Below are 15,889 nucleotides of genomic sequence, written 5' to 3' on the forward strand. Positions count from 1 at the left end.
ATATTCAAATTCAGCTCCAGGAATAGAAAAGTGGACAGAAACACAATCCCTGTTTAATCAAGCACACAGGCCCCTCGTCCAGGCTGCCCCACACCCCAAGGGAACCCTCACCCTGATCCGGGACACCCTTCAGGGCAAACTAGCTGGCCCCCATTCATGCACCAGGCCTCTATCCTATCTAATAAAAGAGTAATATGCAGATTGACCATCACTCCAACACACAATATGGCTGTCCCCATGTGGTCAAAGATGGCTGCCCCCATATGGATACAAGATGGCCAGCAGGGGATGGCAGTTGGGAGGGACCAGGCCTGCAAGGGTGGGCAGTTGGGAATGATCAATCCTGCAGGGGAGGACAGTTAGGGGTGACCAGGCCAGCAGAGGAGGGAAGTTGGGGGCAAACAGGCTGGCAGGGGAACAGTTACACATCAATCAGGCTGGCATGGTAGTGGTTAGGGGATGATCAGGCTGGCAGGCAGAAGCGGGTAGAGGTAATCAGGAAGGCAGGCAGACGAGCAGTTGGGAGCCAACAGTCCTGGATTATAAAAGGGATGTCTGACTGCCTGTTTATGCCCGATCCCACTGGGGTCCCAGATTGGAGAGGGTGCAGGCTGGGCTAAGGGACATCTCCCTCTCCCGCCCCTAGCCCCTGTGCACAAATTTTGTGCACTGGGCCTCTAATATTTCAATAATCAAAGATGGTTCATGTATGTATACATGTTTGATTGTATATTATGTATAAGGCCAATGGAATCTAGCTAATTGTTCACTTGGTTCTTTAAAAAAATTCAAACATACAAAATTAACCTCTCTTTAAATACACAAATAGACCACATAAAATGCTCCCTGTTATGTAGATGCAAAAATAATATTAACTCCAGTGACATCATATGGCAACTTTAGAAGGCACTTTTTATGATTATGACTCTGCCCTTGAAGTATCTGAATCTCCGCCCAATAGAATATACAATTCAAATGCATAGGATACAATGATTTCTTTAGGATTTAAAAGAAGTTTTCATTTTAAGGACAGAAATAAATAACATCCTAGAAGCCATAGCTAAGTTTTTTGTTTGTTTGTTTGTTTTTGTTTTTTGATTTTTTTTAATTGATTATGGTCTCACATAATTGTCCTTATTCCCCCATTCCCATCCCAAACCCCTCCCTAGATATGCCCCCCACAACCCCCGTTGTCCATGGCCACTGGCTAGGCCCATATGTATCCACACAGTCCTTTGGTTTATCTCTTCCCCTTACCCCCACCATCCTCCCTTACTTTCCCTCTGGAGTTTGAGAGTCTGATCTCTGGTTCTCTTTCTCTGGGTCTATTTATATTGTTCATTATTTCCTCTAGATGTGTGAGACAGCTAAGTTTTTAAGGGAGTTGTGGAAAGGTAATGGGGGGGGGGGAATACAGGAATGTACTCAATATAAAGCTATTTGAAAATAATCATGTAAGCTGAAACTGGTTTGGCTCAGTGGACAGAGTGTTGGCCTGCAGACTGAGGGGTCCCAGGTTCAATTCCGGTCAAGGGCATGTATTGTGGTTGCAGGCACGTCCCCCGTTGGGGGTGTGTAGGAGGCAGCTGGTCGATGTTTCTCTTTCATCGATGTTTCTGACAGTCTACCCCTCTCTCTCCCTCTCTGTAAAAAATCAATAAGATATATATTTTCTTTAAAATAATCATGTGGAGAGAAAAAAATCCAAGATGGCTGCCCAGGTAAACACCTAGCCGCAGCCACACACAACAATTTCAATAAAATACAACTAAAATATAAAATGGACATTACCCAGAACTACAGGAAAGTCAACTGACTGGAAATTCTACAACGAGAAGCAAGGAGAAAACCAGAAGGAAGCACGGAGGAGCTGTAAAAGCCTAAGGTACGGAGACACGCAGCGTGCGCGGAAAGTACTGAACCAGAGAGGAGGGAGGCTGAGTGCCTGGCTGGCGTTCCCTAGCAGGAAGGAGATAAAAGTTCCGACTGTGCTTGGCCCCAGTTCTGACTGCTCTGAACCCCAGTTCTAGGCCAGACCCTGGGGACCCAGGCTCATCCAGAGGGAGCTGGGCTGTAAGGCGGAACCCCAGGGGAGCGGCGAAAGGAGGTCCTAGAGGCGCGCACATTGTGCGCAGAGAAGGGACAGTCGGCTGTGCCATGGAATTGCCCTGATGGGAAGGAGACAGGGGCTCCAGACTGCTCTGAACGCCACCTCTAACTCCACTTAAAACTGAACTGAACCCCAATACTGGGCTCATTGGGGGAGAGCCTACTGTTTGGTAGCAGGTGAAAATTGAGGGCACCTTTCTCTCAGAGGCGCTTTGCAGCGATTACTGAAGGACCCTCAGACCCAGGAGCCACATAGGGCGGGGCTGATGGAAGCCAAGGCTGTCCTCCACCCTGAAATTCTGCCCCATCTGTAGCTGCGAAATGCGACAACAAAATAGATCACAAACGAAAGAAATGGAGGACAAAAAGCAACTGGATATAGAGTTCAAATCTACGCTTATAAGGTTTTTCAAGAATTTCCTAGAAAAGATCGATAAGACCTATGAGGATATGAAAAGAGATCAACTAGAATTAATAAGGAATCAACAAGAAATGTTAAGGGATTAACAAGAAATGATAAGGGATCAACAAGAAATAAAGAATACATTGTCTGAAATAAGAAATACTATACAGAGTTCTAAAAACAGAATGGAAGATCGCAAGAATCAAGTCAAAGATTTGGAACATAAAGAGCCAGAAGACACTCCTCCACAGAAGCTAGAAGGCAAGAGAATCCAGAAAACTGAAGATAATGTAAGAAACCTCTGGGACAACTTCAAGCAAACCAACATCAGAATTATGGGGGTCCCAGAAGATGAGAGAGAGCAAGATATCCAAAACATACTGAAAGAAATAGTGACAGAAAACTTCCCCCACCTGGTGAAAGAATTAGACTTACAAGTCCAGGAAGCATGCAGAACTCCAAACAAAAGGAATCCAAAGAGGACCACACCAAGACAAATCATAATTAAAATTCCAAGAGCAAAAGACAAAGAGAGAATATTAAAAGAAGCAAGAGCAAAGAAGGTAGTTACCTATAAAGGAGCACCAATACGATTGTCAGCTGACTTCTCAACAGAAACCATGCAGGCCAGACAGGAATGGCAAGAAATATTCAAGGTGATGAATAGTAAGAACCTACAGCCAAAGATAATCTATCCAGCAAAGCTATCACTCAGAATCGAAGGTCAGATAAAGAGCTTCACTAATAAAAAAAAAGCTAAAGGAGTTCATCACCACCAAACCAGAATTATATGAATTGCTGAAGGGGGTTCTTTCAGAAGAGAAAGTAAACAAAGATAAAAATTATGAACAACAAATACGTAACTATCAACAAGTGAATCTAAAAACCAAGGAAATTTTTTTTTAAATCTGATGAACAATATTAACTGTTGAATATAGTAGAATCAGAGGTATGGAAGGGGAGTGAACTGACAATTCTTGGGGAAAAGGGGAGAGGGGGATGTGGGAAGAGACTGAACATAAACTGTGCACCTATGGATGAGGACAATGGGGAGTGGGGAAAGGGCAAAGGGTGGGGTGGGAACCTGGTGGAGGAGAGCAATGGTGGGGGAGGGGGGGAGGAACATTTGTAATAATATGAACAATAAAAATTTATTTAAAAAATTAAAAAAAATAATCATGTAAAAGCAATTACTTTCCATAAAAGTTGTATTTTTCTAATTACACTTCTGGCAAACATTTGCCACTGTGAAAAATATTTATTTTTACTCTTTATTTAAATTATAATGTATTTTTTCTTAAATAGCTATTAAGCTTTTTGGAAATTTTAATCTATTTAAACTACTTTAATAAATAAGAATTTTCTCTTTTGACCCTTATAAACTGCCAAAAATATTCATTCTTAAGTGCACATGGAACATTTTCTAGGATAGAACATACGTTAGGTCATAGCAAATTTTAAAGTCTAAGCAAATTTTAAAAAGTTGAAATCACACCAAGGATCTTCTCCAACCACAATGGCATGAAACTAGAAATTAGTAACAGGAGGAAAACAGGAAAATTCACAAATATGTAGGAATTAAACAACACATTCTTGAACAACCAAGGAGGCAAAAAAGAAATCAAAGGGAATTTTAAATGTCCTGAAACAAACAGGAAAAAATAGAAACACAAGATAGTAAGACTTATGAGATGCATCAAAAGCTAGACACAAACAACCTATCAAGACTGAATTATAAAGAATTAGAAAATACAGCCCTAGCTGGTTTTGGCTTAGTGGATGGAGCATTGGCCTGCAGACTGAAGGGTTCCAGATTCTCTTCCAGGCAAGGGCACATACCTGGGTTGTGCTCGATCCCCAGTAGGGGTCATGCAGGAGGCAGCTAATCATTGATTCTTTCTCATCATTGATGTTTCTCTCTCTCTCCCTTCCTCTCTAAAATCAATAATAAATATATATATATATATATATATATATATATATATATATATATATATTTTTTTTAAAATTTTAATAAGTAAATAAGCAATTGGGCGTGTTTACTGCTGCAGGCAGGTCCTATATATATTTACAAAGGGCCTGCCTGCAGCAGTAAACAAGCCCGATTGCTTATTTACTTATTAAAAATTTTATATATATATATATATATAGAGAGAGAGAGAGAGAGAGAGAGATATCTATCTATATATATATATATTATATTAGAAATTATTAACAGACCAACTACTAGTAAAGAGTTTAAATCAATGACAAAAACCCTCCAAGCAAAGGAAAGCCCAGAACCAGATGTTTCACCAGTGAACTCTACCAAATATTTAAAGAAGAATTAATGTCAATCCTTCTTAAACTCTCCCCCCCAAAAAAAATTGAACAGGAAACAATACTCCCAAACTCATTTTACAAAGTCAGCATTACCCTGATAAGAAAACCATACAAAGACACTACAAGAAAAGAAAACTATATGCCAATATACATAGAACAACAAAAATATGTTTATCATATATACTATCTATAATAATAAAAGCATAATATGTTAATTAGACCAGACAAAGCCATGGCTGCAGGGCCAAGGCAGGGGTGATCAGGCAGGCAGGCCAACAGTTAGGGGCATCAGGCAGGCAGAGTGGATAGGGGTGTAGGGCAATCAGGCAGGCAGGCAGGTGAGTGGTTAGGAGCCAGCGGTTCGGGAGTGCAAGAGGGATGGGGGGAACATCCCCTGAGGAGTCTCAGATTGCGAGAGGGTGCAGGTTGAGCTGAGGAATCCTCCCCTCCCTCCCCCAACCTCATCAGGCACATATTTTGTGCACCGGGCCTCTAGTACATTATAATAAAAGCTAGAGGCCCAATGCACAAAACTCATGCACAGGGTGGGAGGGGGTGGTGGTGTCCCTCAGCCCAGTCTGCACTCTCTCCAATCTGGGACCCCCCAAGGGATGTCCGACTGCCCGGGCAGTTGAACATCTCTCTCACAATCCAGGACTGCCTACTCCAAACTGCTCACCTGCCTGCCTTCCTGATTGCCCCTAACCGCTTCTGGCTGTTAGCCTGATCACCCCAACCACTCCCATGCCAGCCTGATTGATGTGTAACTGCTCCCTTGCCAGCCTGTTTGCCCCCAACTTCCCTCCTCTGCTGGCCTGGTAACCCCTAATTGCCCTCCCTTGCAGGGTTGATCACCCCCAACTGCCCTCCCTGGCAGGCCTGGTGCCTCCCAACTGCCCTCCCTTGCAGGCCTGGTGCCTCCCTACTGCCCTCCCCTGCTGGCCATCTTGTGGTGGCCATTTTGTGTCCACATAGGGGCAGGATCTTTGACCACATGGGGGCAGCCATACTGTGTATTGGATTGATGGTCAATCTGCATATTACTCTTTTATTAGAGAGGGTAGAGGCCTGGTGCATGAATGGGGGCCAGCTGGTTTGCCCTGAAGGGTGTCCCGGATCAGGGTGAGGGTTCCCTTGGGGCATGGGGCAGCCTGGGCGAGGGGCCTGTGGTGGTTTGCAGGTCAGCCACGCCCCCCAGAGACCCAAGGGGAGGCCCTGGTATCTGGAATTTATTTATCTTATACAATTGAAACTTTGTAGCCTGGAGCTGAGCCAAGCCTTCTGCTTGCTCAGTGACTGCCACCATTTCTGTTTGGATTTGTTTACCTTCTATAATTAAAATTTGTAGACTTGAGTGGAGGCTTAGTCTGGCAAGGGCAGGCAGAAAGCTTGGTTTCTTCCATTGCCTGGGAAACCCAAGACTCCCTCCTGCTCTCTGTGGCTGCAGCCATCTTGGTTGGGTTAATTTGCATACTCATTCTGATTGGCTGGTTGGTGTGGCTGGTGGGCGTGGCTAGTGGTGTAGTGGCGGTGTGGTCAATTTGCATATTACACTTTTATTATATTATATTATAATATAATTATATTTTATTTTATTATATTATATTCCACATTAGTAGAATGAAAGATAAAAGATTATATGATCATCTCAATACATGCCGAAAAAGCATTTAACAAAGTAAAAAATCCTTTCATAATAAAAAAAAACTCTCTTGCCAAAACCGGTTTGGCACAGTAGTAGAGCATTGGTCTGCGGACTGAAAGGTCCTAGGTTCAATTCCGGTCAAGGGCATATACATTGGTTGCAGGCACATCCCCGGTAGGGGGTGTATAAGAGGCAGCTGGTCGATGTTTCTCTCTCATCGACATTTCTAGCTCTCTATCTCTCTCCCTTCCTCTCTGTAAAACATCAATAAAATATTTTTTTAAAAAAAACCTCTCAATAAACTTGTCAAATTATATGTACAAACTTATAGTTACAAGATGAGTAAGTTCTGGGTATTCAATGTACAACATTGGTGACTATAGTTATGTGTTATATACTTGAAAATTGCCTAAAGAGTAAATCTTAAATATTCTCACCCCCCAAAAAAAAGAAAGTAATTATGTGATGGAGGGGTAAACTAACCCTATTGTGGTAAGCATTTCACAATAAACATCAAATCTTCATATTGTACACCTTAAATTTATACAATATCATGTATTGATTATATCTCAATAAAGCTGGTGGGTAGGAGGATGACCAGATGGAGAGAGTAAGAATTCAATTTCTGATAAATAAAAAGACAACAAATTTAAGTTCACAATGTGGAAGAAAACAAAATACAATAGGTCCTTGGGTTATGTTGGAGATTTGTTCCTATGGCACTACGTAACTTGATTTTCACCATAAGTCAGAACCCACCTACGTCACTCACATGGAGCACATACACAGCAGTATTGAAGTGAAACAGTAAATAATTTAAAAGAAAAATAACAATTCCTGACCTTTACTTGTGGTAAATAAATAATAAAAAACAAAAAACACATATGTACATACATCAAAATGACAGAACTTGTTTGTTTGTTTTTTATAAATAAATGGGAGATGGCGATGTAACCACAAAAAGATGTTTGTGGAGTCCGATGCAACCCGAGGACTGCCTGTAAGCAGCAATACCAGCTTTTCTCTGGCCAGAGGCTCAGGTACTTTATACTCGAGCAAGGCCATCCTTTGGTTTATAAACACCTTACTAGTATGTTGGAAAAGGGGCCTGAGCATGTGCATATGCATGAACATAAAGTACCAAGTTTTATACCAGGAGGACTCTTAAGAATTACATGCAGGCAATCCTCAGTTACCTCCGACTCAACGTACATTGTTTTGTAGTTATGTTGCCATCTCCCATTAATTTATAAAAATAAAAAAGGTTCCATCATTTCGACGTATGTATGTATGTGCTTTCTGTGTGTTTTTATTATTATTATTATTATTATTATTATTATTTATCATAAGTAAAGGTCAGGAATTGTTATATTTCTGTTATATTTTTTCACTGTTTCACTTTCTTACTGCTGTGTATGTGCTCCATGTCAGTGAGTAGGTGCTTATGTAGGTGGGTTCTGACTTGCAGCGAAAATCGAGTTACTTGTGCGGTTGGAACGGATCTCCAGTGTAACCCGAGGATCTACGGTAGTCCATTCTTGCCTGTTAAAGATAAGGAACTGAGCTTCACAAAAGTGAAACGCCTATGGTCACAAAAAATAGAGAAAAAAACCAGAACTAGACTGGCAGTTTCTAGAGGTCTCAACCCAATGCTTTGCTCACTGTTTCTGACCATTCACAGAGAGATATATACAAGTGCATCTACCCAGATGGCAAAAGGATTCCCAGAAGAGGAACTAGAATCAGCTGGCTGGGCGGTTCACTCTCATTCCAGTTGGCACATGCGCACAGGTGTGTAAGACACAGGTGACCACCGAGTGCGGAGAGGCCATTTTTAATATTTAATTGTCTGCTATGTTGCACATGAAGACTGTTCATATAAAAGAAAAGTTTTTTCCTCCCCCATTTCTTCTTCTGGGATCTAAAGCCATATATGCATTCAGGGAAAAGTAAAAAGGCCATTTGTTCAATACCAAGTTCTGTTTCTCAAAAAAGTAGGTAAGATGATGAGAGTCATACCATTCCAGGGAATTCACTTTTTCTCCTCTTAATCATCTAAAATCATATCTAGAGACGTGTTAAAGTCACTCATGCTTCCAGCAGAGTTAGGTATATTTAGATCTTTGCATATTCTAAATCTGCATTTTCAAAATTTCAAGTAAGATAAGCCCTTTAACCTGAACTCAAGAAAGTGAGTTTCATCAAACAGAGCCTATGACTTTGACACATGTTAGGAGAGCAGCTGAATTATCAATGAAAAATAAATCCTCAAGCAATATATAGATTCCTATAAGCAAAATGGCTTTTCATCTCATAAAAATTAAAAATAAAACAATACATGACGTCTTTAATAAAAGCTGTCACAAGTAATAAAATGTGGAAGTAAACAACTCAACTTTTTAAATAAAGAAGAATGGCTATCTATTCCAAATAATCACCTTTTCCAAAAAAAAACATGGCATGGCAATTACTCTCTCTCCTACATTTTGAAAGGTGAACACATCCATGCCAGGAATAGCACTTCATTTATTTTTATGTGGATGAATGCCCCCGTAGTCACAAATTCAACTCATGAATTTGTCTTTTAGTTCAATGTAGTATATTAACAACTTTAATATTATATTGGCCAGTCTCTCTCCTGCTAATGCCAATTGAAAAGCCTGCTACTGCTATGGAAAGCATACTGTGCAGTGATTTTCCAGTTCAGGCTGCCAAACATATCAAATTCAATATCCCAACACTCTTACCTTTAAAATAATTTCAAAAGTCAAATTTGGTATAAATAAATAAATAAATAAATAAATAAATAAATGATTAAATTTAAAATTTCAATGACAGTTTGCCAAAGAGAAAACCAGAAAAAAAAAGAAGCAATAACCAGACATTTCTAATTTTTTTCATGTTTTATTATCATCTATTAATACTTTTTCCTCAAATTGTTAATGAATAACCTACAATTATCACTATTCAAAAAACTAAGGGTTGCTGAAACCTTTGGCTCAGTGGATAGAGCGTCGACCTGTGGACTGAAAGGTCCCAGGGTTCGATTCCAGTCAAGGGCATGTACCTTGGTTGCGGGCACATCTCCAGTGAGCGGTGTGCAAGAGGCAGCTGATCGATGATTCTCTCTCATCAATGTTTCTAACTCTCTATCCCTCTCTCTTCCTCTCTGTAAAAAATCAATAAAATATATTTTTTTAAAAAAATACTAAGAGTTGATGTAAATGCAAATTGAGCCATATGCCAGGTAACCCAAATAAGCCCGGTAGTCAGTGCTGCCATCATTAAAGGGGCAGTCCCTTCCAGTCAACCTCTAGCCACTTTCTACCACAGGGAAATATGAAATTAACAATACCAGATATTCCTGGCCTTTAAAAAAAAAAAAAAAAAAAAGTTAGACATCTGCATTTCTATGCAAAAATCTCCTGATTTTTTTAAATTTTGGGTGTGTGGTTTGCTTTTCAGTCTGTTTGTTTGTTTTGTCCCAAAGTGCATGCCTATATCTGAATGAAGCAGCTGATCTCTGATTTGCAACCCCTGGCTTATACAGAAGTTCTTGTGTTTATACTATCTTATATAATAAAACCCTAATATGTAAATCGACTGAATGGTGGAACAACCAGTCGCTATGAAGCACACTGATCACCAGAGGGCAGATGCTCAACGCAGGAGCTGCCCCCTAGTGGTCAGTGTGCTCCCACACGGGGAGTGCCCCTCAGCCCGAAGCCAGGCTCACTGCTGGGGAGCACAGTGACTGTAGTGGAAGCCTCTCCTGCCTCTGGGGCAGGTGAGTGGTAAGAAGTGAGGGGTCCCGGACTGTGAGAGGGATCCCAGCAGGTGGACATCCTCGTACAAAAGGGTGCAGGCTGGGCTGAGGACCTCACCCCCCAGTACACGAATTTCATGCACCAGACCTCTAGTCTGAAATATCAGTGCAGATCTCCTGTGTTTAGAGAAGCTCAAGATGGATGTGATTAGCAGAAACAAAGACTCATGTACCATGCTCACAGTGACTCACCACTCCCCGCCACTGCACCTGGAGGGACTTCCAGGATAAAGTCACTTTATTTGTGTAGAAGTCTCTCTACCTCTGCCAGACTGGAAACTTCCTGAAGGCAAGGCCACACCTTATTCATCTCAGTTTTCTCAGCACTTGACACATTAAAAGCACAAAATAAACAAATTTGAAAGAATGAACAAATGAATAAATAAACACCAAGTGAATGTAATATCTGATGCCAATGCCCAGGAAAGGGCATTTCCCTCCTGTGTCTGTGTGATAACAAAAGATCATGAGCTTACTCTGGCTTGTGTGCCCAGTGATTTGAGAGTCAGCCTATGCACCGAAGGGTGTTGGGTTCAAATCCGGGTCAAGGGCATGTGCGTGGGTTGTAGGTTTGATCTGCCCCAGTCAACCAATCAATGTATCTTTCTCACATCTATGTTTCCCCTCCCCCCTCTCTTCCTCTCTCTCTCTCCTCTTCCTTCCCTCCCTTCCACTCTACAAATCCGTGAAAAAAATATCTGTGGATGAGGATTAACCAAAAAAGAAAAGACCCTGTGTTCATTCTAGACAGGTGAGTCCCTAGTGCTGTTGTGATTGGACTGTTGTCATGGTTGTTTCCATTGCATCTGAGGAAGCCATTGCTTTTATCCTGGATGCCACCCTGTAAGTGGTAAGGGGAGGCTTAGAGAGGGTAGAGGCATGCCCAGGGGCATTGAGTGGTAAGAACAAAAAGGCACGTTCATTAGGTGCTATTTCTGTACAAATCCTGCTGCTGTTAGCCCACATTAAAAGGATGCCTGATTGAGAGTCCCTGTCACTTGTCAGCTGGCCAATATTTTTACTCTTCCTTCTCTCCTTTCCATGCACATATTGCTCTATACGTTGTGGAGTCTAAACTATTTCTTCAATCCAACCCTTGGAACAAAATATCGGTACTCTATACCCACGTACATCACTTTATAGTCTTGACTATAAAAATTATTTCTGTGTAACTTTTAGAGAGCAACTCAGTGGGCATTAGAGCTTAATTATAGTCAAACAATATGAACCATAAATAAGTTTTCTTCCCAATGCCAAAAGTGTGGGTTTTCCTTAAGCGCTACAGAAAGTCTACATTCTCTAACCCAATACTTGGGACTCAGGAGCTGACAACTAAGAATAATGTCCCAGGGATGATGTAAGAGAATACTTGGGAAATCTGTGATGCCAAAGCAAGCAGGAGAGTGTGCAAAGGAGAGAAGAAGCTTGAGGGCCTGGTTCTAGGCCTACAATGCAGGAATACACTTACAAGGATGGACGGTGGGGTTGCCGGGAGACTTGCACTTTGGGGGTTCCACACCAGGTCTTCGGTGGGGGGTAGAAAGACTCCTCTCACTAGAGAAAAGCAATAGTCAAGAACATTTTTAATTTATTTTAGGGACAAAAATTTTAGAGACACTAATATACTCGAGGTTTAGGGACAACTGAATACCAAGTTCTTACTTTCTACAATTTAGATTTGGGCAGAACAGATAAGGGAGACTTTCTTAGAAAATGCTTGCTTCTTTATTTAGATATTTTACTTACATTAGCATCATCTGTCTGAATTATGAGACTCCAGCATAAAATAAATGTTCTTCCCATTATTACATTTAGGACACTCTTTTATTATTTCCTTTTCTTTTTGAAGCATTTTTTACTCTTTTCAAAATTCCTATGTAGCAGTTGTTTTTAAAATTGATTTTTTCCCCCATTTTAATAAGAAAGTTGAACTGAAGCTCCAACTCATTTGATTGATGCTAGCAAAGAAGAAAATTATGCAAAACATTTCCTTTCTGGCAGAAAGTACCTTTGAAAAATGGACTAGGACACCAGAGAGTTTATCACTATACCAATATTAAAGAGAGTAGATTGAATAATTTAATTCAACAAAAATTTTCTGAATCCTTACTAGTTATTACAGACTTTGATGAAGTGAAGGCTATAAATATTAATAAGGCTAAGTTTCTCCTGTGGAAGTATTTGATATGTCAGGGATAAGTACATGAGGGACACACATACACACACACACACACACACACACACACACACACACGAGGCCTAGGTGGTAGCTGCCTAAAAATATAGGGGCTTCTTTTCCCCTCAGGTTATGTAGCAGTTGGAGAGGCTATAAGCATGCATCATCATTAGTATGGCCTCTCACTTGTGGATTTTCCTCCTTAGCAGCGGGTACTTCTCCTATGAGGTCGCCTCAGTAAAATATACTCTGGACATTTTAAAAGTTCAACAACCAAGTGAAGAAACTGTGGAGAAGTAAAATGAAGTAGCAAGTAAGTTAACAGGGCACCACGTCCCTGATGAGTTAAACTCTGAACTCAGCAAGCTCTAGTCCCGGGTTGACTAGGCACCCCTGACTAGGTCACCCAAACTCAGAGTATAATAGTCCACCCTAGCCAGTTTTTCAGAGGTCAGAGCACCATCCCACAGACTGAAGGGTGACAGGTTCAATTCCAGTCATACCAGGGCTGCAGACTTGATCCCTTGCTCAAGCAGGGCATATACAGGAGGCAACCAATTGATGTCTCTCTCACATAGATGTTTCTCTCTGTGTCTCTCCCCCTTCCTTCCACTCTCTCTAAAAATCAGTGGGGGGGAAAATATCCTCTAGGGAGGATTAAATCTACACTAATAAAATAGTAATGTGCTAATTGACTGTAACTTCATGATGCCCACCAGCCAATCAGAAGTGAGTATGCAAATTAACCCAACAAAGCTGGAGGGTTAATTTTATATGCAGGTATTTCACACCACCCCAGCCACTTGAGGCAGCATGGGAAGGTGGAAAGGTGACTCTGGCCAGAGTGAAAGTGGTGCCAGCAGCCAGGGAAGGAAGGCCCATTCTTGCAAGAATCTTCGTGCATCAGGCCTCTAGTAAATAAATAAACAAACAAACTCACAGTAGTCAGGCCCTTCTGGCTGACCTCAGATCCACCTGTTAATTTGGGGTCATAACTGGAGCTATACAGCCGCCTGAACCCAAACTTAGTGTTGGATTCTCTGGGATCCTGCCCAGCACCCAGTCTCGGTTCTTCTTTCCCAAGGTCTTCCAGCAGCTTCCCTGATCTGCTTCTTCTATTCTGCTCTCTGGCTTTTAAGCCTTTCCAGCTGATCTGCCTCTGGAAAGTTGATGTCTTGGGTTGCCAGAGAAGCACTACAGCCTATTTCAATTCACACATCCAGGTACTTCTTAACTTTTTCTTATAGTTTCTTCCATATCTCTAAACTATTTCTAAAAATCATGCTGTTCTCCACAAAGAGTGGCTTTCCCATCTGCAAATATTCCAGAGAACCCTTGATTAATCTATCCCAAGTAGTGCATGGCTAACATTCCAATCAGCCCAGGATGGCTTCTGTCTCATTCAGTCTAGAGAATGCTCAGAACCATGTATACTTAGGGAAATTCATTTCACCAGAGCATACTAGAAAAGGAACTGAAACTATAGAGGACTTCATGATTGATAGCAAACTCACCATTGATGAGCTGCAGGGAGCCAGGATCTGGATTCAAAGAGGAGTTGCCCAGCAAAAAATTGTGATGCAGTGTCTCAGCAATATAATCTCTGAAGTTACTGATTGTATAAACAGCAGTGGGCTTATCATCCAATTCCACAAGACCATGGTTTTCCACCTTGTTGGAGTGAAGGCTGATTAGGTCCCAGGTGGTATTGCTGATGGCCTCTCCATTGAAAGTAACTGCATAGTGGACAACTGTGCCACTATGAATGAAAAGAGAGAACAGATGAGGCCCTGCTAAGGAAGCACACAGGAAAGACAATAAACCCGGGAGAACAAGCATTAGGCTAGAGGGAGAGTCTCAAGAAGCATGGTTTCCATCCCCATTCTGTAGAAGCAAAATGACTCCCAAATCAAGGCACAAAAATAAATTAAGTCTTTCCTCTTAACTTACTTATATATCCTTATATGTTCCTTGATTATAGCCTTTGTTGTTCTGTATAAAGATTTTGTTTATAGTGACTGCCTTTCAGTCTCTTCTTGAATTTCTATCCCCAATGTTCAGGTTGGTGCCTGGGAAAGAGGGATACCCAGGGCCTACTAAATGAGCAGAAATCTATACTCAACCTATATAATAAAAGGCTAATATGCAAATAGACCGAACGGCGGAACGACCAATCCCTATGATGCACACTGACCATCAGGGGACAGATGCTCAACACATGAGCTTCCCCCTAGTGGTCACTAGAAGCTGGGCTCACAGCTGGCGAGAACAGTGGTGGTGGCAGTAGTGGGAGCCTCTCCCGCCTCCACTACAGACAGGCAGTAAGGAGCAAGGGGTCCCAAACTGCAAGACCCCTGGACTGTGGGAGGGCACAGGCCAGGCTGAGGGACACCCCTCGGCACCCCACCCCCCCCCCCGTGCCGAAATCTCGTGCAATGGGCCTCCAGTCTGAATATAAAAAGAGAACTGTGTCCTAATCGAGGTATTCACATATCTAAAGAAAAAGTATCAACATAATGACAATGATCTCATGAAGTCTAGGAAAAAGGGAATTAGTCAATTAACTTGTGTTACTATTGAGTGGAATTCTTCTCACCAGTGTATTGTGTCTTCCTCAGCAGATCCCTCAGCTACAGACAGCTACACGAGGCTGGCATGGCTTGATGATACTGGCCACTAAAATCACCAACTTCCTCTTTCTGATTATAAGTTTGCAAGGGAAACTTTTGATTATAACTGCCTGCATATGTTCCTTTAGGAAAAGAATGCATGAGCCAGCCAATGCAATAATTGGTCAACTGGCAGATATGTTTCTCACTTTCAATACATCCGCTGGCATCCTAGAGAACACAGTGTGTTTTGTGGTTAGGGAAGCATGAATTGGTCTTAAGGGACCTCTCCTTTGGAGCCCAGGCAGTGCAGGACCTGTCTTGGGCCCGCTTACTGCAGATCACATCCTGGGTCTGAGGGGACGCCATGACGGTGACATCCTTCCCTGCCATTCAAGCAGCCAGGCCTCTTTGAACTTCCTGTCTCCCTCAGAGTAACTTCAGTGAGGCTTCCTCCCAATAAGCTGCCACTTCCAATGAGGTGGGTTGGGCACTTTAACATGGTAACCTGATGCTCCAAGTGGTGAGACATCTGTCTGTCATCAGCGTCCCTAAACCACTTAATTCTCCCCATGTCAGAATATGTTGATTCAAGGGTAATTCCTGACCTTTTCTGTGAAGAAATAAATTCAGTAAAATATATTAAAATAACCAAAGGATGGCTCCAGGGTGGAATAAAACAGTAAGAGGGACACCTACTGGTCAGAACTCACTACACCATACATATATGTCCCAAGCGTCTAGCACAATGCCTGGCTCATAGTATAATAGTTCAATAGATATATTTGAAAGTAATGAA

The 15,889-nt window shown here is 41.8% G+C and overlaps 1 protein-coding gene across 4 annotated transcripts in view; it reads right to left on the bottom strand.

The window, feature by feature from the left end:
- Nucleotides 1–15,889, bottom strand: part of IMPG2 (interphotoreceptor matrix proteoglycan 2) — a 71,659-nt gene that overhangs the window by 18,919 nt on the left and 36,851 nt on the right. For all 4 annotated transcript variants that reach the window (XM_036445428.2, XM_036445427.2, XM_036445425.2 and 1 more), the window contains 2 exons: nt 13,996–14,240; nt 11,774–11,859 (listed from right to left, as the gene is read on the bottom strand). In XM_036445428.2, the coding sequence (XP_036301321.1) occupies nt 11,774–11,859; nt 13,996–14,240 (331 nt within the window). The remainder of the gene's footprint in view (nt 1–11,773; nt 11,860–13,995; nt 14,241–15,889) is intronic.

The sequence above is a fragment of the Pipistrellus kuhlii genome, unplaced genomic scaffold, assembly GCF_014108245.1.
Source record: "Pipistrellus kuhlii isolate mPipKuh1 unplaced genomic scaffold, mPipKuh1.p scaffold_m20_p_2, whole genome shotgun sequence".
NCBI lineage: Eukaryota > Metazoa > Chordata > Mammalia > Chiroptera > Vespertilionidae > Pipistrellus > Pipistrellus kuhlii.